Here is a 26,585-nt window from a genome sequence, read left to right on the forward strand (position 1 = left end):
CCCCTCCCCTCCGTGCTCCTCCGAGCTTGTATCGTTCTCCCCTCGCAGCCTCCCACCTCCCTCTTATTTTACGAAAATAGTTCACCGAAATGTGTTTCTGAAAACATTTTAGGCGAGAAATAAGCTATGCAGTTGCTGAATCTGTCTTTATTTTAGATCGTCAGCGGTCAGTTTGAAAGATTTTCGAGAGCTTGCGGGCGGCGGCGCCGTCTCTCGAAACTCGCTGCTCCGTGACGGCATGCATGGCCCGCAGACGCTGCAGCCTCAGCCAAAATCATGTGAGAGCCCTGCTCCATACCTGAACTGCTCAGGGCAACAAGCGTCTTGTCAGCTTGTAGTTTCAAACGCGGAAGTGAGTGGGGACCAGCCAATAGTAGCCATCCGGTCCGCATGGCTACTAATTTTGGCTCAAGTGAAAAATCGTAGACTAGAGCTTTAAGTGTGAAGGTATTATTTACCTCTTTGAACGTGAATTACAGTTAGCTGTTGGAAAAACACTCAACAAGCCCCAGTTGCTGGCTCCCATGTATGTACAAGCATCCTTTTTTTCCCCGAAAAATACATATCCAGTGATCTTTTAAGTAATACACCAACTCGGAAGCTGTTTCCTGAATCCTGAACCATCTGGATGTAGAAAAGATTTTGTCGGCTGCCTGATAAATAGATTTTTACACAGTTTCACAAGTTGCGACTGCAATGTAATAGTAATACATGACATGCACAAAGTGGAGCCAGGCTTAATGGAAGTAAATTCACGGTTCATGTATTAAAGCTGGAGAGGTATACAGTGATGTCTATCAGCACTGACCGGCCTCTATCTTGACACCCATTGTGACAACCTCTCCAGACATGACGACTCCCAGTGTCATGGAAGAGCCGCCAGAAGAAGACCAGTCTTGATATGGCTGCCAAATGCAAGAGTAAACCATCTCTGTGAATGAAAATGGGGGATCGCTGTGTCAGCTTTCTGTCTGTAAGTGATTTCTCGGAACAGATGCACTGTACAGATGGGCATTGGTCTTTTTTTTCATTAGCAGGCATATGAAGGGAGCTCTCAATGTGTCCAACGAGCTTTTAGAAAGCTTGCATTCGGGATGGCAACTAGAGCATTTAGGGCCCGCCACATCTTGTCTGGAATACTCAGGCGTTGTTTTGGAACAGTTTCAAATGCTAATGTTCACCGCCACAGACTAGATAATGACGACGTTGCAAGTTCAAGTACCCTACATGGGTAGTTCTCTTACTGGGCATCAATCCTGCTTTTCTTAATGAATAGAAACCAGACAAGATTCAATTTCATTACATGCCAGTCTGAATAATGTGATTTCTGTGAGGTTGTGATCCCATCACCAGGATGTCTTTCTACATTGTTGATCTCTTCTTTAGGCCTAAGTAGCTGGCTATAACCAGAGGGTATTAAAGACAACGCATTATTTCAGAACCATCTTGGCCGTCATATATGAAATATTTTGTACTTGCCGCTGTCCTGCAGTGTCTCGAGTGTAAACATGAGCGATCTGGGAAACACACACACCATCATCCCCGCCTCTTCGTGCACCATGGGTCCCGATTATTCTGTGTATTATTTACACTTACAACAAAGGCGTTTTTTATTTCATTATTCATGTGTAAGCCCTCTCGTCCAACACATTGGTAAACACTAGGGGTGTAACGGTACACAAAAATCTCGGTTCGGTACGTACCTCGGTTTTGAGGTCACGGTTCGGTTCATTTTCGGTACAGTAAGAAAACAAAATGCAAAATATAAATGTGCTAGTTTTTTATTACTTTTGTGCTTAGGAGGACAGTAGGAACAGTAGGAACATGCACTGGAGCTAGAATGCTGCTCAAAAATATAAATACAAGTATTTAAAATATAAATTTAAAAAATAAAAATAAATAAAAATAACAGCTCAGATTAAATAACATAAATAAGGCTCAGACTGTTTCTTTAAAAACAAATCTTTCCTGAGTGCAAAATTGAACAGTTGCAACACTAAACAGTTGCTCAGATTAACTTTTACTTCCCCCCCAATCTTTAGCCCTGATGACTTTCACTCAATCTTCATGTTTTTTGCCAGAAAAATCAGCTTATCCACATTGTCTGCAGAAAGAGCAGACCTGCTTGCAGTTACAATGTCTCCAGCTGTGGAAAATACCCTCTCACTGGGCACGGAGGTAGCAGGTATGGCGAGGTAGTGTCTGGCTAACTTAGCAGTAAGAGGAAAGATGGGCTCATTGGTCTTCCACCACAGAAGTGGGTCAGAATCCAGTGGAATGCAGTTGACTGCCTTGTATGAGGTAACCTCTTCTTTCACCAGCTGCAAAGTAGGCTTGTCTCCCACCTGAGTCTTGAAGAGTGTACCGAACAGTTCAGCCATTGCAGACTTCTTGACAGGTGGAGATGATTCAGGTGCCCCTGTTCCTGAGGATGAACTGGCTGCTGATGTCCCTGTGGCCTCCTCACTCTGCAAAATAAAATGACAAAAAATGTATGAATATTTAATGAGTACTATTAACACCAGTTTCTTTGTTTCAAATTAAAAAAGATTTATTATTATTATAATACCTTTTCTTCCATTGACACAATCTCTGTGATGAGGCTGTTATAGATTCTGTCACGACAGGCATCATCCACATGAGGTAGGGCCTTGAACCTGGGGTCAAGGGCTGTGCATTTGTGGAGGAAGTCTTCACAATCAGAGTATCGGTCCTCAAGGTTGTCTCTGATGGCAGCCTTGACTTGACTAACAGTTGGACTGTCTTCTTCACTGGGTTCCATAGACTTCAGCACTGTGGTTTTGAGGGGCAGGATCATAGAAGCTGAAGGTGTGGCTTCAGTGCTTATCAGTGTAGTGATGGTTTTTAGTGGTTTAAGGACCTCAACTATCTCCTCTGCCATCCTCACATCCTGGTCAGACAGTGTGGTTATATCTTTGTGTTTCTTGATGACTTTTTCTGTCAGTGCCGAGTACACTGCTGCTTGCTGCTCCAGGTACCTCTCCAGCATGTCGTGACTGGAATTCCAGCGAGTGGGGACATCCTGAATAAGGGTGTGTTTCGGTACATTGAGCATCTCCTGTTTGCTTTCAAGTATGTGTGCAGCTGTTGAGCTACGGTGAAAGAAAGAGACAATCCTTCTCACTCTACCTAGCACTCTGGACACTTGGTTGAGTCCTGTTGCTTTTTGTGAAGCTAAATTTATTGTGTGAGCGAAACATCCAATTTGGGGGCCCAGACCAGCTTCTTTTACTGCATTTACAATGTTCCTTGCATTGTCTGTTGTGACAGTAATTGTTGTTCCTGGCCTCTCGAGCTTCCACTCCAACACAGTCCCCTTAAGTCCCTCTGCTAGATTTGCGCTGGTGTGTTGTTCATAAATGGGCCGAGTTTGCAGAACATGGCTTGCTAAAGTCCACTCAGGGGTGATGTGATGGGCAGTCACAGTTATGTAGCTCTCTGTAGCTCTGGATGTCCATCCATCTGTTGTGAGTGCAATGGCAGATGCAGAGGACAGATCTTGGCTAACAGCAGATTTTGTTTTTTCATAAAGGCCCGGTATGATTTTCTGGCTAAAATGTGGGCGAGAAGGTAATTGATATCGGGGCTCAATTACCTTTAACATGTGCTTGAAGCCAGCGTTCTCTACCACTGAAAACGGTCTCAAATCGGCAGCTATAAAAACACCAACGGCATTTGTTATGGCTTTAGCGCGATCTGACTCACCAGGGAGAGCCTGTTTAAATGCGCAGGGGAGCTGTGTTTGCACTAACGTCTTTCTCCTCGTTGTCGCTATGTTCACGTGGGGGTGGTGCCGTTTCAAATGCGTCAGGAGGTTGGACGTGTTGCCGGAAACATACCCGACCTCACGTAAACAATGTCGGCAAACCGCTTTGGTTTTATCAACCTCTCTTTGTCCCTGTTTATATCTCACCGGGAAGCCGAAGTGTTCCCAAACGGGAGACCTTAATGTAGCGGGAGGGTCCTCTAACTCTGGCTTGTTGCCAACGCTAGCGGCATTAGCCATGACGTCCGCTACTACTGCTGTTTATTGTGTCGCGGTGTGCGCAACTGCGCATAAGCGGCTGCAGCACGCTCCACACATGCGGTCCTCTACTTAATATGTCCGTATGGAAACTCATTCGGTACGCCTCCGTTCCGAACCGAGCCCCCCGTACCGAAACGGTTCAATACAAATACATGTACCGTTACACCCCTAGTAAACACTATTCAAATCTTCTCATAGAAATATCGTTGATCAGATTACTGGATTGGTTTAGACCAATAAAAGAGAATAGTTCTCCATGGTTACACACACACACACTCACAGACTGTTCCATCATTACAGCTATTGCTGTTGCGGCTCCTGCCAAACTGATTGAGTCCGGGGCCTTTAAGCCATTACAATGTTGATTGGAATCATATTTTGTTGCAGGGGTGGCAGATGCTGATCGACAAGCAAACTCCCAGGCATGTTCCGCATATGGGAGTTGATGTGCTCGCCATTAATTAAATCACCCCGAGCCGAAGACTGCCAGTGGATGATGGCTTTTATTCAAGGGGCGTAAATCACCAGCATTGTGGGGAAAAATTCAAATGACACAGGCAAAGCGAACTGCATTTGTCCCCTTAGTGCTCTTGGATTGGATGGAGTTATTCTATACAGTTCCGTCACTGTGATGGAGACTCCATGTCTATTGGCATGCCTGTGTTTGATGACATGTAAACTCCCTTATAATCGAAGCTAGTTATTTGGCCTCGCCCTAGTCTGAAGTTAATATTCTGTCCCATGTGTCCAGCCAAGTCGTGACTCGACTTTTATCCTTGGGAATTCAGGGCTCTGATTCTGACACAGACAGACCGCTCCCATAAGTTCCAGCTGTTTATTCTCGCCAGAGCATCAATCTCTTTCCGCTGTCTCCAACGGGACGAGTGACTAATGGAGATGAGACTCAACGTTTTTTATCTCTTTCTCCCAGTGAAATTGATGTGTGAGCCACTAAACCCAAAAGCGAACCATCTGTGAAACGCTGATGCAAATCCATTTTTGACCTGTTATCAAGGGTCCTAAATCATGCTTGGGAAACCAAGTATGTGCATTGACTGGTGCTCAGTTTTTCCTCTCTGGAGCTCTCTTGTTTCAAGTAGAACATTTTTCTGACGTGTTCATCTGTTTCTATCCTCTCATGTGCTCATTTTTAATCCTCTCACCATTTACACCGCCACTCAAATGTAGCCGTCCTCAGTTCCATCACTCAAAACCTGGCCTCACTTTCTCTTTTCAAAGCTCTCCGCCAAGCGCAGCTCAAATTCGTTATGTAACATGGATGCCAGGAAATGTCATTTTGGTGTAGTTGTATAGTTGTCTAGGTGGAAACAGAAGACCTTTTGAGTCAGAGGGCTTATATACGCTGTACCGTGCCAGAAACAGTTTGTGATAACAAAAAGAAAAAAGGTGTGAAAATGTGTCATAAATCAGGAGAAATACGGGACATTTGTGAGCCTGGGAGGAAAACGGGATATGGGCTATGAAAAACGGGAGTCTCCCGGCAAAAATGGGAGGATTGGCAAGTGTCGGCGCCTGACTGGCTACGTAAACAAAGCACATACAAGCATGGGTTACAACACACACTGAGTGGGAGTGGCATTTCATTCTCTGCCCAAAACGACATAACTCCACTATATCGTTACATAGCTAAAAGTTGTTTAATGCTCAGAATTTCAAATTTAGCAACTGCAAGTGACTCCCTTGTTTTTATGCGCCACTGCCCAAAAGGTTTCATTGTTCACTCAAATTTAGGAAGTGCTCCCTTGTGCTTTAAAAATGAGGCACAACCCGTTCTTTAAAACAGCTTCTCTCCAATCACCCTGCGGCTGCTCCCTGTTGACTTGAAAGTGAAAACCCCAGTCGCATTTCAAAGTAAAGCAGCGTGAGCACGCCCTCGGGTGGTCACAGCTGCCAGCCTGTCCACCTATAAAAGCCGGAGCAGGCCAGTTGATGACCACGCTGACAACAAAACGTGAATATAGAGTGCTGCATGATAGCTGGCTGTTTGACATGGCAGGAACACATATTTTTAGTTTACTTCCAGTTCATTCTGCAAAGAGTGATTGTGATGCAGGTTGTCAGCAGTTCTCAGCCTCTGTAGAGTCTCCTAAAAGCCTGCCACCACTTAGTCATGGCTACTTAAAGACAGCTCTGATGGCCTGCTAGTTAGAGCTTGCTAACCCGGGCACTCTGAACACAAGGTCAGGGCTAATTTACTCCAGACTTTGTTTCAGGGTGCCCTCAGTCTATTAAGGAGCAGAGCTGAAACAATGGACTGTCATTATTCAAATGTATACACTGAATACACTCCACAAGTGTAGTAGCGTAAACATACTTTAGTATAATGTTAGTATATGTGTGTATCCAAAGTGTGTAAGTATGATGGTAATTTGTGTGAGGCTCATCAGGGAATCCATGCCCGGTTGCACACTATACCCATCCACCCACAGTACCTACTGATCAATGCTTAGAGAGCATCTGAGGCAACGGTGGGAATTCCTATAGAGCCGATGCTATTCACCACATTTATCACTCACCTGCTGTACTGTTCCTCTGGATGAGCCCACGCTTTGTTCAAAATCAAGGAGATTAAACTGAATAAATGGTTGCATGAATAAGTGAATGATACAATCTCTGCAGTTCTTGCACCAGCAGCGTACGAACGAAATAGCATGCTGTGATTGATGGTCAGGGCTATGAAGCTGTAAAGAGGACATAAAAGAGGCCAGCGATGTAATATGTATCGCATTTGCAAATGCAGTTCGGCTGCAACTCCGTGACTCATAACCATATCTATTGAGGATGACCTCGCATCATGTAATATTCATCTCTCTGTCCGGGAGAAGCCCTTCCCCATGCTTCAACCCTTGACTTCAAGCATGATAAACAGATCCTGGAGAGGGCCATGGGTGGAACAGCGAGTAAAGAGGGTTAGCATCCTCCCTCTTTATCTGGAGTGGAAGTGGGCCACATTAAATCAGTCTTGGTGGAGAAGGCGGATTAGCTTCATGCTTATGCCTCTTCTCTAAGTGAGGGAGTGCGAGGGGAAACACTTTGCACACAGGAAGGAGACTCCTCAAATACCTTGTTTGCTCCCTCCTCCTCCTCCTTACCCATTGTCATGGTAACGAGATATCCGCAGATATGTAAGACGATGTGTGTGTGTGAATTCACATAGCTGCGTTGCCTTTGTGTGTGTGTGGGTGCGTGTGTGTGTGATAAAGGCCCGTGTGAGAGAATCTCCAAAGATTTGTGTTTTGAGGCTGAGGATTGCCTGCTCATTTTTGAGCAGTTGTGAGTCCCTTCAATCCTCCTCCTCTCTTCCCTCAGTTCTTTTGCATCACTTTCTGTGGCACATATGCACTCTCTCTTGTTTAATCTTTCTCTCCCCTCACATGTCAGTACTCATCTCTCAGATATGCCGCAGTATTTTCCCTGTCTTCCCCCTTCATCGGTTGTGTTAGCGTTGCCTGCCCTGTAACTGCAGAACAAAAATGAGCTGTATTGTGGTTGCTAGGCTACAGAGGGATAAGAAGCATCTCTAAAGGATTCCTCGGTTAAAATTGCCACATTGTATGGCCTTTAGCATTAACGAGCTTTTGTCAAAACTCTTCTGCTATAGGTTCTGCTGCTGTGCCCGGTATTGAAAGCAGTTATAGGTGAAAGGGGACCAAGCCAGTGTCAGCTCTTGCATCGTTAGCATTTACTCGTGTAGGTCGCTCCTGCAGTCTCTAATGAGTAGATCCTGTTGAAAACAGTAATTACTGTATATTGTCTTTCCATCAAGCCGCTGTGACAAATATTCAAGCAAGCAACGGACATAAGGAGCGAGGTGGATCCAAGCCATGTGACAGGAGCAGGTCAGTGGAGCTCACATCCTGCTGCAGGGAAAGCCCAGATAACTGTGTGATAGTGTTTACTTTCATTCACCAGGCGTCAGCAAGTGGAAACGCGTCCTTGCCCATTCAATATGGTTAAAGCAAACATCTCTATCTGGACCATCAAGCATGATTTCTATGTGTGGGTTTGAGGTTTCCTGATTCAAGCCTGTCAGAGGTGCTTCCTTGTTTCCTCTTCCCTACCTGCCGAATGGTGTTGAACTAAGGCAGCATACGTATATATTGTTTGTGGTCCATTTGTTGTTGTATCTTGCTGAAGACTGTTATGGCATACTTTAGTGTGTGGCATTTATTACAATTTCATTATGGTAATGGTCTTAATCGACCACAGTGTCTTGGTTCAGATATACAGATATACAAAATAAGAAAATACAGACAAAATTATTTCTAAAATAAAACCAGCCATCCCCTCCCTCAATCCCTTTTAATTAAATGTGTTAGCTTGGCTGCCTTACTCATTGCTCTTTATGTGAGTTTCCTGCAAGTTATTGGCCACCACTGGCTGCTGGAGCTGATTGCAACAACTGTAGACACAACGCATTTCTGAAGCAGCTCTCTCCGTGCTGTGCATTGATAAATCCATGGCGCTTTCCAAGACGCTGAAATAGCAACTTGAAAACATGTTTTAATAGTGTAACACAGAACACATACGTGTATCAAAGCCACCCCAGCTACTCCCCACGATGCATTTTCTAGTTTGCAACGAGACAGACGCACCCGGCACAGATCCAATATGGCCGCCCAGTGACATGGCTGACCAGGTGTTATACACATTGTACGCTGCCTCTGGGCCTGCTTCGTCTGCTTTCTCCTCGCAGCCCATTAGGCCCATTCCAGGAGATGGAGCATAATGCAATACCCTGGACAGTACTCACAAAGTACACACACGCATAAACACACGAGCATGCACTACTGCATCTGTACCGTTTACCGTTCCCCGGCGTAGAGGTCTGCGCCAAAAGCAGCAGGTGTGCAGCATCTGAAATCTGTTGTGTGGAGATGCTGGGTGCCAATCTTTCATCGTTACACAGACAGCCAATCACGTGCAACAATGTTGCGACATGGAGAGGGAGAGTAGTGGAGAGAGGTAGCGTGGACGGGGGAGAGGGTGAGGGTGACTCTTCCCAGCTATGCCAAATCATCTGTTACATCCAGCACATTGAAAGTTTGGCAAGTCCTTGAGTGAGTGAATGAGTGAGTGAGTGAGTGAGTGAGTCCCAACTCGTCTACACAGATGTCGACCTCTGTAAGTTGTGAGATAAATGTGTGTTGTCAAATGGCATGTCTTTGTCTCCGATGTCTTTACAAAGTGTTTTATACGAGTTTTACAGCATGAATTGTGTTTCTGTCTCTAGTGACATGGTGGCTAAAGAGACCCCCCCCCCCCCCCCCCCCCACACACACACACACACACACACACACACACTATGATATCTGATGCTGCTGAGTGTACTGATAGCCAGAAGAGGTTTCCTTAAAGAGTGAATAGTCAGGCGGGGTGATTTATCAGTGAATACTCTCAGTTGCTCCCACTCTCTCCATGTCTCCATCTCTCTCCCTGCTTCCCTTCCTCCCTCTGTCCCCTCCATGTCCCTCACTGTAAAATATGAACGCGGCAGCCCTATAAATCTGGATGGGAGATAATGAGAGCTGGTCCCCTCAGTCTGGCTACCAGCCAGGCTCGGTGCCAATGACATCATCCTTAGGGAGAGCCAATAGATTGATAGGTGTAGAGACAGTCTGTATTGCTTCTGAGTCAGAGAGACACTCTCATACATATATGAGAGTGTGTGTGTGTGTGTGTGTGTGTGTGTGTGTGTGCGTGCGTGTGTGTGTGATGTTGGGGTGATATGGAAAGGTGTTAGGTTTGGCTTTAAAGCATGTATATTTATAATGTGATAAGAATCGATATTAGACTGTTTAGGGCAGGGGTCTCAAACTCAAATTGGCTTATAGCCATTGATGGTATTGACATCTCATAGGGCCATGTCAACATTCAGCATCGCTCTTTTTTCCCTCTCCTCTCCCTTACTTCTCATACTGCTCTCCGTGTTTAGACGAGTAATGAGCAGTAGTGACTCTCCTTACATATCAGGCACGTAGCATTTTCACTGAACTCCACTAAAAAATACTACAATGTCCATCTTTCTTGAAACAGTCTGTGATCCCAGTCCACCTTTCGGTTCTGCTTGGAAAGAGACATCTTTGCAAAACAAAGTAAGCAGCAGCTCTGCACGCTTCTTTGGAAAAACAGCACAGTGAAGGCTGGACATGCAGCACCTTGACTTCTGACCTTTGACATTGTATTGCGCAAACAAAATACTATTTAACTTATTTAAACCATTTTAATTGGCATTTTATTACAAGGGGTAGTTTAAATTGATATGAAACAAGTATAAAATAATAAATAATTCAATTTTTGCCATCCGTCGTGGGCTGGATGGAGAGGGGGGATGGGCCAGATGTGGCCCGCGGGACACCAGTCTGAGACCTCTGATTTAGGGCATTTAGCAGTTCACAGTCTAATGATTTTCTCTTTCTATGTCCACAGTCTTGCTGGCAACACCATAACATTAAAGATAAACTATAACTTCTTACACAATAACAAATACAAATTTTTTTTTTCTTACAAATGTAGAGTTCAATTAATAAGCAATAAAACACACATACTAAGTGTGCTATGACCAGTGGCTAATGTGAGCAAGTATTGCTGTTTAACAGAAACCATTTTTGTTTTACAATTATTCTTTGCTTGTGCTACAGTACACTTTTACTATTGTGCCTTAATTATTGCTTGCTGTTCAATAAAGTTATTTGTATATTTCATATTTATAAATATATATATATACTTATAATACATATATACACACTGTTGCCCATAAAGTTGACATTTTTGAATTATTTCATTATTTCATAACATTTGTTTGGTGCTATTTAAAAGGCAAGACATTTGCAAATTATTCCAACTAAATGGGCAACCCTTTATATGTATTATATATAGTAACTTTAAATTAATATCAACCTGAAATATTAGCTCAAACATATTGTGATTAAAGTTGGACTCATTTTCATCTATTTAATTGTCTTTTAAGGTTACTATCTATCAAAGAGTGAGTTAAAACAATGGTGATTGATCATGTGACCCATTAATGAAAGTGCTTGTACTTGCTGCTTTGCCCAGAAATAGGATCTCCATGTTTGTGGCGACATTCCCGTGCAAAATTCAATGGTGGCGCTCTAGTAGTGATGCTTTTTTGTCAGGCAGCAGCAGTTGGTCTGCCCAGGTGGAGCTACTCACGGAAGTGTATGCTGCCTTTCATTGTAATTGGAAACTTCCAACTGCTGAGTCAGGCTCCCTCTAGTCTAAAATGTTTGACCGGCGGGGCCAGGTACGTTTCATTCCTGCTGACTCACAATGGAGGATCAACAGGCAGGGAAAGAAGACCAAGAAGAAAAAAAAGAAGAAAAAATCAAAGTGAAAAAGGGCAAGTATTCAAGAAGTAAAGTGCCCGCGAACGAAGGAACTGACGTCATACAATCGACACTGTTCGGTTTTCCAAAGGAACGCCGCTAGAAGCAACATATCTCAAATCCCACAGAGTACAACTTTAAGGAATAATGCGTACATGTTTTCTACAAATACCAATTTTTGTTTTTCATTTAACAGATAAAGCCGAAGATCCAAAATGTTAAATGTTTACACCGGAGGAGCTGTAGAAGAACGTTGCCTTAAAATAATGATAATGAATAATAATGTATTAAATCAGCAACTTTCAAAGAATAAGTTAACACTATTACAAAACTGACCAGAGGTTTGATGCCAGCTTTTGGTAAGTGACAGCCAAAAACTCATCTAAATGAGTCAATTGTCGGGCCTGCAAATATATTTTTTTTCTAAAAAAAAATCTTACCTCCGTGAGATGAGTTTCTGTTTCAAACCGAATTACTTGCTTCAATCAAGTCTCATTTTCTTCATGCAAATAGAGTGATTTGCATTACCTTGCCCTGTTCCTTTATTGAAAATTACTGAAACAAGGACAACTCCATTGGAAACAAGTAGTCATATTTTTACACTCATTTTAGGAGGCAAAAGAAACCCATGCCTGCAGTGAACCCTATGCACACAGACACACACACACACACACACACTCTGTGTTTCCCCCTTCTTCCACTTTGTCCTTTCTGTGTCTTGTTCGGTTTCTATCCACAACACTAAAATGTCTGGATGAATAAGAATAATAGGCAGCAGCCGCAGTACGACTGTCACTGACCTTGCTGATTACTTTCACGCTTGACTTGCTTCTTCGTCCGCCGTTATTGAGCACAATGTCGTACACATGTTGGAAGCAATGAGCTGCAACAGAGCTCGACACCGATCACATGTATTGATTCTCAGCAATAACAGTTATGGGACATCAACCGCGGATTTCCCCCCTTAGAAGTCATCAAATAATGGAGCTAAAAGCGAGTTTAAATGATTTGTGTGTCTGGTAGTGTGGTTTTTTAAATAGAACACCTTTCACAAATGGATGTATTTTAAAACGATGAGTCACTAAAGCAGATAAAAAAAACTGCAATGCTTTGTAGGCTTGGCGTCAACTCAGCCTCTATTCAGGATGTTGACTCTCTTGGATATTTATATTCTGGCGCCACTTTGCAACACTGTAGAAAACAGTTATTATACCAATTAGAGAGACGGTATATACTGGATCACTGCTTTGCAGTTACAAGTGTGTACTGCAGCTACAACAATTGTCCACTGTGAAAAGAATAGTTACAGCTTTATATATGTTTTTGAAATGTTCCTTTAAGGAAGACGATGTGTTTTTACTTCTTCTCCCACCTGTTATTGTAAAACGAGGAAAGCTTTATCTCACAATTTCCTTTTCAAACGTTTGGTCTAGTGGCAGTGTTATATGCAGTGAAAAATGGGTGTAGATGCCTCACACTCTGTGAAAAATGCGACACACACAATGTGAGTGCAGTCACGCTCAGGTTAGTGGGATTTACAGGTTTAGGAACGGTTTATAAATGAAAGGCCATTAACCAGTTTTAACCCGCAAGTAGCTTCAATTAAATGACTTGTCGCATATCTGTCACAATCTGACATCAGATGACCTCGGATGCCGTGGGAAATAACCGACTCGCATCATGTTGCTGTTTGTCCGTGATTCTTTGCAAGCTAAACACGTGGAGGCGGACACAGATTGTCACTTCTGATCTGGGAAAAAAGTGAAGAGGAAGACGGGTGAAAGAGAACTGGGAGGATGGAGTGAGTGAAAGGGACATGCAGATGCAGGGGAAGGAGAAGTGAGGGACGTGTTGATGACACGTCCCCCCCCACCCCCCTCCTTATGTCAATATGGCCATCTCCTGGTCTGAGCGCTCGTAATATGCTCCAGGAAGACAAAGGGCTGCTGGGGTGTGAAGGAGACCTCAATATCCTCTCTGTTCAAGTCTCTCTGTCTATACAGCTCTCTCCTTCGCTCTCCATCCCTTTCCGTCCATCCAACCTCACTTGTCCTTCCCTTCTTCACTCATCCACCTCTCTTCTCCCTCGTTCATCCACACACCAGCACAGTTTAGAAGCAGCAGATCACTTAAATACGGTTTCAGGCCTCTACGTTCAATCCACTCCTCCTCTCTAAAATATTTATCATCCCTCTTCCTCTCGAGCTCCTTCGCCTCCCAGGAGGTAAGAGAAACCACCTATCAATCTGACCCACGGGCCTTGGGGTTGATGGAAAAACGATGGTATGTTTTACTTCCTCCTCCTTCTTTTCTAGTGACCTTCTCTTATCTTTCGTCCATCCACATCCATCCCTTCCGTCCTCCCTGTCTGGGTCTTGCCTCATTCTGACACATTCGGGCTGTTATGTGTGTGTGGCTCAGGGGCCGACGTGGGAAACAAGCTGCTAAATGAAATGTTGCTTCACATGTTCAAACAGCCACAGTGGGAACATGGTGTGTCCACCCATGCACTGAACTACAGTACACATATGTGGGCATGAATATTATATGTCCACCTATGTATGGACTGTATGCAGTTTCACATCCATACACTGCCCTTTATATACATGGATAACATGCAGAAAGCACATATACATCATTTAACTGCATAGCTATTGCAAATTTGAGTGATTCCACTCACTCAAACGTATAAAAAAAGCTGAATAAGGTACTTTTACACGATGCACTTACTTGAAACGAACTTTGAAGACTAAATTAAGCCCACATGAATCTTGTTTTTGCTGACCTCCATGTGGTTCATCATCTCAGCCTGCTGCAGTGACGTAGAAGTGTGCCGTCACCAGTGTTCGGAATAACGCGTTAGGTAACACCGTTATTTTTTCAGTAACGGGGTAATCTAACTAATTACTGTTTCCGTCGTTACAACGCCGTTATCGTTACTGAACGTTAAATGCGGTGCGTTACTATGAATTGAATTTGTCGGTTGTCGGTTAAAAAAAAAGTCAGGATCGTGATCTGCTTGCGCGCCGCTTGTGCCTGGTCTCGGCAGCCTGTTGTCCGAAACGTGCAAACTTGCCGCGAGCTGGAGCCAGAGTTGGGGCTGCTGCTGGTCTGAGCGGCGCGCGAGGGCCACGCGGGCCCCGGTGTCCCGCCGTTCTGGTGTTGGACGGGAATCCGGTGCAGCTGTGGAGGCGGATGGTGAAGACGGTGGTGATGATGATGATGATGATGAACGGCCCGGCGGCTCGTGGAGGCACCGGGGTCTCGCCGTCATTATGTCTACTGCTGTGCGGTCTGACCCTGTTTTGTGATATATGACAGACACAGCGTCTCCCACTGTATAATTTCTCCTCAAGTTTTAATTATTCCCGCATGCGAGGTGCGGAGAATGCAATCTCAATTATTATACACAAGACTACACGCTACGCGACTATAGGAGTAGACTACAAGACTACAGTTTGCCATCTCATTACAAGAGAAATCCAAATTCTTTGACATAAAGCAACTTTTTTTTTTTACAGTAACGCAAATAGTTACTTTCCCTGGTAACTAGTTACTTTTGTTATAAAGTAATTCAGTTACTAACTCAGTTACTTTTTGGAACAAGTAGTGAGTAACTATAACTAATTACTTTTTTAAAGTAACGTTCCCAACACTGGCCGTCACTGCATTGTGGCATCATTGTTGCAAGAAGTTAGATGTGCAAAAGAGCAATTGCTGGTTGTCACAGTGTTTTAAGTTGGTTGTTAATGTTATTGAAGACTTCATTGCAAACACTTTTAGATCATTTGCATGGATCAATTAGATTAGATCCTACAGTCTTGGATTCCAACAACAATTTCTCTTTTTAAACTGTTTAAATTCATTCATTTTTAAATTCATGAAATACCCATATTTCCTTAATATTGACATAATTTAATCTTCATTCACTCTTTTCTTAGCAAACAGAAAGGTATACAACTTTCACACAGTAAGTTTCGCAGTTTCCGCCAGGACTGATGGTAGCTTCCGCCGAGAGAAATGACAAACGCTGCTGGTGTCAGCTGTATGATTATTTTTGTTTAACTTACCCAACAGCCAAAAGTATGGTTGATGAAGACGGAAGTTTTTTTTGGAAAGACATCTCCTGCTGTATTTTTTGACTACACATAATAATGTGTCTTTGAGTCAGTTGTAAACACAAAAAAAACTCTAAGAAATCCTCAGCAGCTACAGTAAACCTGGCAGCGGTGTTAGCCACGCACACACACACACACACACACACATGTACACATATTTCCTGAATAGACAGGGGATGCATCTTGACATGTAATGGCCTTTTACTCGCTGCAGAATGACAGTGTTTGTCTGTAATTGAAGGTCGTGCCTCGATGCCTGCACTCACATCGCCAAACGCCCACTGCTTCATCTACGCACAGCCACAAGGGCCGACAAAAATCTTTTTTCTTTTAACCATTTACACTGATGCACCTTGCTTTGGAGCTCCCACAACAGTAAAGCTGTTTTAGATTTCTCACTGTGTCTTCATCCACAAACACTAATGGCTGGCATGATTTCAACACTTGCTGTTTGATGTCAGGCGCCAGCTGTTTCCCTTCTGAGGCGGAAATATTATGAATATTTTTTGACAACCAGCTCCTTGTACTGTAGGTGCAGACTCCCTTCAGTTCATTCAGTTCTCTGAATTATAATCTGCTTTTAATATGTATTTCCTTTTATTGATTGTGAGTTATTATTCTGTATGGAAAGTGTTGCCCTCTGGTAAACTAAAGTTGAGTAACAATGAACCCTTCAGTTTAACTGTGTTTTACACCATGATGCAATAAAGCTGGATAAATGGAGTACATGATAAAAAAAAATATTTTTTAATGACAACGATGCCACTGAGGTAGTCCATTTATTTCCTACTTGTAAACACCTCACCTTCTTTGATTCAAGAGTTCAGTATAAATGTTGGATTAAAGAGATAATTTGATTTGACAGGAAAGAGCTTGCCTGGTTCAGTTCAAATAAAATAACAACAAAACCTTCACCTCCCGGCATTTTTTCAAGCTAACAAATTAACATGTAACATCTTGTTTGATGATCCTTAAAAAAAAACAGATCAGTAATTCCATTTTTTATGCTAAGCTAACTGGCTACTTAATGGACATACATGATTGTGGTATCAATCTTCTCAGTTCACGCTCGGCAAGAAAGCGAACAGGAGCATTCCCCAGAATGTCAAATGATCCCTTGAAGCCTCAGAGGCTTCATAAATATTAACCCCATAATGTATTACCGGTTTTGTCTAATTCATATCTGCAACCAAGCTTGTTCACGTAATGCATAATGCACGAGCGTGCAGCAAACCCTGTGAATGCTTGTGACAATGCGGTGTAATTAAAAGCAGTCAGGCCTTTATAGGATGACGAGCTCTCCTCCAGCAGCGCGTCTCCTCTGAGAAGTGCTACATCAGCTCCAGGGGGGGCTGCATGTACACAGGGGGCCTGCTGAAGATGGATCGGGCCAGTCAAGGGGAAGGTAAACTGGTTGACTGGTGATCATCCACATAGATGAGGCTGGGAGCCGTCGGCGTGGGAGTGTGTTGATCTCGTGATTTGTCCGAGTGTAATTGTGTGAGTCAGTTGATCCGTGTGTGGTCATGCCTCTGAGTACACAGGCGCGTCGGGTCACCTGCGTCAGCCCACATTTGTGTGAGCTGTACATTACTGTGTACTTCCCTTTATTGACTACGTATTGACCCAGTTGCGATAAACATGTCTTTATTTGGCTTGTGTGTCTCTGAATGTGTGTGCTGCCAAACACACACGGAGCGTTTGGGCTGCTCCTCTCAGTAAATCCTGAGTCTCTGGGAAAATGCATCAAAAGTTTGTGTGCCTTTGCACCTGCACCACCATGCCTTGCTTAATATAACCTTGCATGTTTTCTCGGAGACGCGCCATCTTTGTGAAAAAGCCAAGGACAGTTTTAGCATGAGCTAATTAGCACCTGTGTCTCTCTCACACCTCGTGTGAACTGGGGGAAGGATGGAGAGAGTGAGAGAGAGAGTGAGGGAAAAAGAGATCAGTCAACGGGGAAGGTGTGAGCAAGCCACACGGATATGTAAATGAGGGCTTTAATTATGGATGAATACATCCTCAGATCAAGGCTAAGGATTTGCGCTCCGTATGTGCTGTGTTTGGAGAGGAGATGATACCAGGGGACTCCAAAGACTCCTATGAATATCTCTCATTAGTTTACTCACAACCAATAATAGGTCAGCTTTCAGTTTTGCTCTATTTTTGTAGCACGCTAACTGAAATAGACTGCCAGAAAACGTCTCCTTTGTCTTTGGATTCAATTGCATTTATTGTTCTCTCTCATGATGTATGATGAAGCCAATAGTATTGATCAATTATTCAGTAATTACTGAAAAAACACCAATTTTATTTCTTCTCCTCATATGAAATGATTGAACCTTTTAGCATAGTAAGATGTTCAGTTACTTGTTTTGCACAGCATGATATTTGGACTGTTATTTTTAACTGTTTCTCTTTGTTATTACATTTATTTTTTTCAAATTGATAGAGATGTTCTTGTTGCTCTCAGGATTAATGTTAATGACTTTGGGGATCATCAGGTCAACCTTTTATGCTTACCTGCGAAAATAATGCCTCAGATGTACTTTGAGTTTAGCGCTAATGAACAAACTTTAACATGCTAATGCACTAAACTAAGAAGGGAACATGATAACAATTACACTTGCTAAATAGCATTGTAGCATCGTCATTCTTGGCATGTTAGGATGCCGTTGCTATCATTTAGTTCAAAGCACATTTGTGTCTAATTACAGACACACAGAGCTGCTTGCTTGCCTGCAGACGCTCAGTCTTATTAGATTACAGACACAGATTAAAAATTACCAATGCTGCTCCTTGCTATGGTGGCTCAAATTAGCATCAAATTCTTCTCTCTTATCCTGCAGTGTAACATAATTGTGATTGGGCCTGGTGCAATTTTATTCTCTGGCCCTCGTCTCAAACACAAGCACGCACACACACACACACACACACACACACACACACACACACACACACACACACACACACAGACACACAGCCACTCCAGACAATTGCTAAGCAGACTATTGCTATGACTCCATGGAGAGCCTCTCCATGCATCTCCCATCCTGTGAAGCAGCCTTTGATCAGCACCACGGACAGCAGCCAAAGTGCCAAATTTATCAACACTAATTTAACAGCCTGTCCTGGAGTCAGCGGCCAAATGTTACCTCAGACACAGATTCAAGTATTTTCCAACACATGAGAGTTAACAGTTAGATTGCTATCACCGTTTTGAGCGGAACTTTTGGTGGACTCCCTGTTTCTATTTACTCTTAAAAAAAGCCTAAACCTTATAACAATCACAAGAACCAACGCATGAAACTTCACCTCTGCATTTAACCCATCCTAAGTGTTGGGAACAGTGGGCTGTGGAGCAAGGACACTTTTTCATGCTGACAGTAGGACCCGGTCACCTTGAAAGGATTTGACTAAAAAAACTTAAATAAGGTGGCAGCTGGCTGAAGGCAGTGAGCTGAAAGTGAGCAGTGATGCTGGCTTGCTGTTAACTACGGTGTAGGAATGCAATGTTTGGGGGCCTGGAAACTTCTTAGCCCACGTTCAGCTTCATAGGTGGCATCATCAATATTTGCACTATTGCTCTAATCATCAAAAGCGGAAGCATAATAAATAAATAATGGCTGGCAACCACTTTGCAGCTCCAAATGGGAAGCAAATGAGAATTACACAACAACAGTTCCCCATGCAGTCTGGTTAAGATCAATATGGGCTCCACACAAAGAAAGTCAAAGGCAGCCTAAGAGAGCCAATTGCTTTGACTCCCTGGAATTATACTTTAGGGAGCAGGAGGTAAAAAGGACTAATTAAACTTGTAAATTCTCAGGTTTCAGATTTCAGCCAGTGCGCCGCCGGCCAGAGACCCTGACTGCTACTGACCCACAAAAGCACTTGAGAACAGAGATCCTAAATAATGTTACAGCTTCTGCAAAGTGACACTAACAGCTTGATTTCTCAGTGGAATAGTCTTTTCAGTCCTCAGTGTTTTCAGTTTGTCTGTGGTGTGAGTGTGGAGCATTGTCTGATATCAGTGGAAACCGAATCGCAACACTTGGCTTTTTGATCTACACTTAAACGAAGAAAAGCATTTTGGAAATAGAAAATATGAGGAGGCGCTCTTAAGGGGCATTGGAGGTTTTGAGCCAAACGCAGTGTCGGTGCCCAGCTTTTGTGATGAGATGGCATCAAGGCTGTGGCGCTTTACAACCTGGCCAGACTGACAGCGACAAAAAACCTTTAACAGCGCTGTCCCATTCCTCCGCCAGTCTGCCAAGCTGTCCTCGCTGCACTCTGCTCATGAGCAATGTCGTCCGGGGAACAGAGGTAGAAGTGGCAGCACTTAAGTGTTTTGAGAATCTATGGACTATGCTGTGTTGCCTTTGCCTGAATGTACGGTAGGGATTTGACCCATCAAAAGCTCTGCTTCACAGTTTCTCACCAAAATAAGACAAGTCATAAGTCCAAGGTTGCTGCAGATTTAATTAAGCCCCTCATTAGCGGTGATTAGATGAAGGAGAGCCTCAGCGTGCTAAAGAACAACATGGCCTCATTTGGCCACTGCTACGTCAGGGATGAGAGACAAACACTGACACACCGCAGCTGTTTTGGGGCCGTCTGTGTAAAAGGCTGGAGGACGTAAAGCTCATTTTCATCCTCATTCCGATCATTATGCCCAATGTCTGATTATGAAAAAATAATATGGATCTTGAAATATTCTTGGAGGCTGCCTACATTATGTATGCTCCTGGGAAAAACCAATGCTTCATTAACAGTAAGCCACACATACTGATATAGTATAGTGGGCTGTCATGTTTGCATGGGAATAAAATAAGGCCAATTAACAGCTGAAAATAGCAACTTCTCATTTATGTTTACATGAAAATGCATGATGCATGTGGAGCTGGTGAATTAAAGAATTATTCTTGAAGTGTCTTACAAAAATGATGGATAGTCATTCTTCATTTATCGATGCAATTTATTTTTTGCTTTAGCGTATTTTGAGTCTGCCGCAGGTTTGCGTATTCATGTTTTTGGGACACAGCATCTAATGCACATGGCAGTGATGAATTGAAGCAATATGATTTCTTATTTCATTTTGTTTTTTTCCCCCCTTTGACACCTGTCCCTGCATCATTTTGTCTTTCTATGCAACCGCCTTTGGCTGATAGTTGTATTATGCATGGTGGCTGGGTTTCTATTATATTGCACATGGGTACCACTGTGCAAGGACATTAGGAACAAAAAAGGCTGTGTTCTCCATGTTATTTGTTCAGTTATGATGCTTTTATTTGTTTTTGACTGTGAGAGAGAGAGAGAGAGATGTGGAATCCTGAATAGCAGTTTTAACCTGTTTATATAAAGCACGGTGATATTTGTTCCCAGACACGCATGCACAAACATAGACTTTCACATATGTGCTGCCTCTATTAATCTCCTGTTGTCTCTCTTTGGTCCTTGTTTAGAATCACAGTGCACACTGTGTGGTGAACCAGAAGGTGAGTGGGCCTTGCCATTCCCCAATAGCTCTTGTCATCGTCATCTCCTGGCTTGTTGTTTTGCTGTTCGGGGAGGGTGGGAAGTGGAGCGGGGGCGACACTGTGCTGCAGACACTGTTCTTCAGTCTTCATCTCAGTGCGGGCCGGGTTTTAGGTTCCATACAGAACACAATACGCTGTACATAAAGATGCCGTCCTCCTGATTTTGATTTAGTTGAATGTCTCTTATTGTAAAGCATCCACTTACTGCCCTGCACACAACAATGTGCCTCGCGCACTGCAGGGCGGGGTTGGTGAACAAATGTAACTTCAGGAGGCGGCCATCTTTATGCACTTAATGTCACTCTTACTGACCTGTCTGATTGACAGCATGAAAGTTGAAGGACACAGCTTCAGTCAGAGTGCTAAACCGACCACACTCGCTTCTGCTTCACATCTCACTGAATGTTACAATTTGTGTTACACATCTCATTCTATGTGTCCATGCAGTACTGACACTCGTCTCATTCCCCAAAGCCGAGTGCAAATCATTCCCATCAATCTTCCATTTTATTCCCAAAGCCAGAGTCTTGCATGGATTACATTTTGAGGGATGATCATTCATTTTCAGTCCCTCTACTCGGCTATAGCTGGCCATTGTCGCTCAAGTGCTTTATCTGTTCTCTGTGGTTGGGTTTCATATGTGAGTCTGCTGTTACTGACAATCTCACAAAACAATAGCCACGAGAAAAATGACCTGTAAATACAATGACAATACAATATAGAAGGAGCTGACAGCTTTGGTTGCATTTTGCAGTGAGAGGGGTTAATCTAGAACTAACCCTTAAACATGTTCAGTGACAGGCGCAGTGACTGATATGATATTTCCCTCTGGACTTAACCTTGTCCAGGAATCAGCCATGTGCCCCCAAGCCCAATAAGCATTATTCTGTGTCTCAAAAATCAATGGTGCTCTCTCTGCTTTGCTTGATTGGATTAAGACGTAATCAAATCGAGCACGATAACTGTGTGCCTGTGACCTTCCCGCTGAGACAGGCAGAGAGCAGAGGGAGGCCTGAGGGAAGGACAGGGAGTGTGTGTGTGTGTGTGCGTGTGTGCGTGCGTGCGTGTGCGCATTCGCGTTCGTGCGGCGAATGCACTATTTTGTGCGTGCAAATGGGTGTGTAGCTGGGCAAAGGGAGTCCCAAGGCACCTCCATGGTGTTGCTCCATGTTGTTGCTCCATGTTGCACAGGGCATCAGGGCAACATAGCCACAGGGAGAAGAAGTGTTGCTTCACCAGAACCTCCAGGGAGAGAGACCAGTCCTTGATAGACAGACAGAGGGAGAGACTGTCGGTAGCGCTCGGTCTTGATCTTCAAATCAGTGTCTTTATGTTAAACACAGTTTAAGTTTAGATTTTATTTTGGTGAAGGCATTTGTTTTTACAACTGCTTTGCATCAAGATGACATTAATCACATGCATCTTGAAGTTTTTTGTTAAATAGCAGTAGAAAAGCATGGTGGAAGGACCATTTATTAGTCACTTTTGGGCAACAGAATAAGGCTATCAAAGAGTGGATGTGGTGAATAGTTATTTATCCAGCATTCATTTGGAGCCATATCACGGGCCAACTGATGAATGACCAATGGAAGTCCAATAATCCTCTCCTTTTAGCTAGGATTTGGTCCCCACCAGCTCCTGTGGGAAATATCTGCCTTTTTTTCAGCTGCTAAATGCTCCGTTCTCGGGGTGGGCAGGAAGCACACAGTGGATTTATGAGAGCTATTTTTTAGTTGTTGCTGAAAACAGATCCTGCTGTGCATAGGAACAAGGCTGATGAGAGCTGAGAGTAAACTAAAACAATAAAGTTGCCATAAAAACAAATTGCTGAAATATGCTAAAACGCTGTGCTAAAGCTGGGGAACTGTAGAATAATTCTTTGTGGGTTTATCATTATGAGCAGTTTCTTTGACATAGTCATTTTAGCCATGTGAAAATATTGAGTGGTGCAGCTTTAAACTTTTCAATATGCGGAAAGTACGATTTAGTTGGTAAGCTTTATTAAAACTGAGGTATCATATTGTCAATGGTGTCCAAAATTAAATTCCTTATCCCTGATCTCTGTGTTTGTGTGTTTGCTCTGGGAATTGTCAGAGGAGAATTAAGGGCATGTACAAGGCAAATCAAGGCCTTATTGCCTGCAGGCAATTGCTGTCCTGTGAGAGAGACAGAGAGAGAGTTTGAAGTGCAAACATGCAAGTTTGAACATCTTGTCCCTTTGTCTTTGTTGAGAATGCTGAGCCAGGGGCAATACATCCTGCTGGGACCCTCACCCCCATATCTCATAATGCAAATACACCAAATAACACACACCAACGCATAAAAGTTTATTGGACACTATCTTCAGTGGCAGCATAATATGAAATAGATATTTATGATTTGGGGGGTGTCAAGGGACTTTTTCATGAAGTGATTGTTACAGAGTCCTTGTGCGCAGAGTTTTAAAGAATGTATTAATTCAATTGTGTTTCTTTTGAAGATTTAATTCAGTAAATTGTAGTGCTCACAACTAATTGGCCATGCAGCAGTATGCTCCAATACTCTTTCCCAAGCATTTGTTTGTTGTACACTACAGAATGGGCATACAAAAGAGTTTGGAATGCTGAAGGCACAGCTGCACAACATTCTGAATAACCCTTGTAGAATACCTGTGTTAAGATGTTTTTCTATAGTAACTCACCATGCAGAAAAGTCTTTGTTTTTTTATGCATTTATTTCAGCTTTCTTTGGGTTGTTGGGTGAAATGATCTGTGCCCAAAATTTGCAATGACAAAAGAAGACACAGCTCCAAAAAAGTCCCCCAAACAAGGAAGCACCGTGACATAAAAGAACATACTGTAAAGAGGAAAAACATCATTAACCAAGGCTTCACTAAGAACATGAACTTCACTGTGAGGGTGAGAAAAAAAATGGTTGAGAGAGATGATGGGTGGAGGGAAGTGAAGTGTGTGGGATGTCTAAAGAAGAACAGAGAAGAGGAGTGAAGAAAGTGAAGGTTGAGTCAGCAACCGTGTCCCCTAGAAATAACATTTCTATGCTACTAATTTGTTTCGTGCATTTTGATGGGAAACACAACCGCTGCCTGGAATGTGTTCACTGACTTATTCCAGGATAATTGATACAATTTCGTGGCACCTAAAAGTCAAATTTATTAAAAAAAAATCTTGTCCTGGAAGTCTCTATTCACTTACTTGGTATTGAACCAAGATGACGATATTCCCCTAAAGTGCTGCGACTACCAAAACAACCATAATAACGTTTAGTAGACCTTTACTTTGTACGAGCAGATATTGTTAAAAAAAACAGACACACTGAACTTTTAGCTATTGACGATCAACATTGTGTGACCAGGAATGTATTCAGTTTCCTTATTATATTGATCATAACATAATCTTGGCTGCATTCCGTTTCTAACCAAACACATTTGTAGTTGTGAATTAGTAATGTAGGCAAGGCAAGGCAACTTTATTTGTATAGCACTTTTCATACACAAGGCAGACTCAAAGTGCTTCACATCATAACATATCATTCAATAAAGTGAAAAAAATAGAAGAATTAAAGAAAATAAAGCCAAAATTAAAAATGCATTACAGAAAGACAAAGAGGAAAAAAAATAAAAAAAACAGTCCAGACGTTAAAAGATTTAGCAGAAAGCTAAGGTGAACATAAAAGTTTTCAGTCTAGTTTTAAAAGTGGTCAGAGCTGGGGCAAGTCTTACATCTTCAGGAAGTTAATTCCAGCTATTTGTTGCATAATGACTAAATTATGCTTTCCTGTGATTTGAGTTTACTCTGGGAATCACTAACAGATTGGTCTCAGAAGATCTTAGTGGTCTAGAAGGCTTATGTAGTGGGAGCATATCAGTTATACTTCAGCCCTAGACCATGTAGTGATTTATATGTGAGCAGGAGGATTTTGAAATCAATTCTCTGACATACAGGGAGCCAATGTAAGGATTTAAGAATTGGTGTAATGTGCTCACATTTTTTGGTCTTTGTTAGAACTCTAGCAGCAGCGTTCTCAACAAAGTGTAGCTGCCTGACAGTTTTCTTCGGAAGACCTGTAAGGAGACCATTACAATAGTCTAGCCTACTAGTAATAAAGGCATGTACAAGTCTTGAGCTGACATGAGCCCTCTAAGTCTTGCTACATTTTTGAGGTGATAGTAGGCCGATTTTGTTACTGATTTGATGTGACTGTCGAAATGTAAATCAGAATCCAAGATATTGGCTTTATTTTAGGTTTTCATGGACAGAGAGTGAAGGTGTTGAATTACTTTAAACCTTTCTTTTTTAGCACCAAAAACAATTATCTCAGTTTTGGCCTCATTTAGTTGTAGGAAATTTTGGCACATCCAGTCTTTGACTTGCTCAATGCACTGGCACAGAAAATCTATGGGGCGATAGACGTTTGGTGATAGCGCTACATAGGTTTGGGTGTCATCGGCATAGCAATGGTGGTCAATGTTATTATTTTGCATGATTTGTCCTAGTGGGAGCATGTAGATGTTGAATAAAGTCGGCCCCAAGATTGAACCTTGGGGGACTCCACACGTTACATTGGTAGGTTCTGATACAAAGTCACCAATGGAAACAAAATAGTTCCTATCTTGTAGATATGACTTGAACCAGCATAAGACTGTGCCTGAGAGCCCCACCCAGTTTTCCAACCTGTCCAAAAGTATTGAGTGGTCAAGAGTGTCAAATGCAGCACTGAGGTCTAATAGCATTAATATTGAAGTTTTGCCAGAGTCTGTGTTAAGACGGATGTCATTTACAACTTTAATAAGGGCCGTCTCGGTGCTATGAAAAGGTCGAAATCCTGACTGGAAGTTGTTGTGGCAGCCAGTTGAAGCCAGGAAGTGATTTAGTTGTTGGAGGACAACTTTCTCAATTATTTTAAATTGAAAGCAAAGAAATGTGTGCAATGAGAACAGAGAATCAATGTCAGTGTGGTGGAAATATTGCTGTTATAATGTATTCCATATTGTCTTGATGCCCGCTCCCCAACCATTGAATGACATTGACATGTTGCATAGGTCAATGTACTGTACTGTCTATACCTCTATACTAACAGCCAGTGCCATAAACGTTATCAACACTGTAAATATCAGTCTCTAAGTAATGTTATGGTGTTGCACAACCCCACCATATTCAAGCAGTGTATGTATTCAAGAGCCATCTAGTCATTTCCTCTAGAGAATGGAGGACATCTTGGACTTACACTGTAGATAATATCATTATGCCCTAATGCATATCCCCCCTGTTCCCAGAAACATGGTCCTATATTGAATTGGGCGGCATGGATTTTTAATTTTCAGAAAACCCATTCACATTGTATGTTGGCTAGACAAATAGGATACAGGCCAGACTGCTATCCAAGGTCAGTATCCAATATAGGGGAAGCTTGTTGCGAGGTGGGAGGGGGGTACTGATGCTGTGCATTAGACAACACAGAGCTTCGACAGCCATAATTATGCACTGTGTGCTTCTGCAGTTTCTAAATGTGC

At 42.8% G+C, this 26,585-nt stretch overlaps 1 protein-coding gene across 9 annotated transcripts in view; it reads left to right on the forward strand.

Moving 5' to 3' along the window:
- Positions 1-26,585, forward strand: part of dlgap2a (discs, large homolog-associated protein 2a) — a 191,742-nt gene that overhangs the window by 89,201 nt on the left and 75,956 nt on the right. For 4 of the 9 annotated variants that reach the window (XM_084014340.1, XM_084014343.1, XM_084014342.1 and 1 more), the window contains one exon: positions 21,002-21,034. The exons of the other annotated variants lie outside the window; for them this stretch is intronic. In XM_084014340.1, the coding sequence (XP_083870466.1) occupies positions 21,002-21,034 (33 nt within the window). The remainder of the gene's footprint in view (positions 1-21,001; positions 21,035-26,585) is intronic. 9 annotated transcript variants of the gene reach the window in all.

This window comes from Eutrigla gurnardus (assembly GCF_963514095.1).
Source record: "Eutrigla gurnardus genome assembly, chromosome: 7".
Lineage (NCBI taxonomy): Eukaryota > Metazoa > Chordata > Actinopteri > Perciformes > Triglidae > Eutrigla > Eutrigla gurnardus.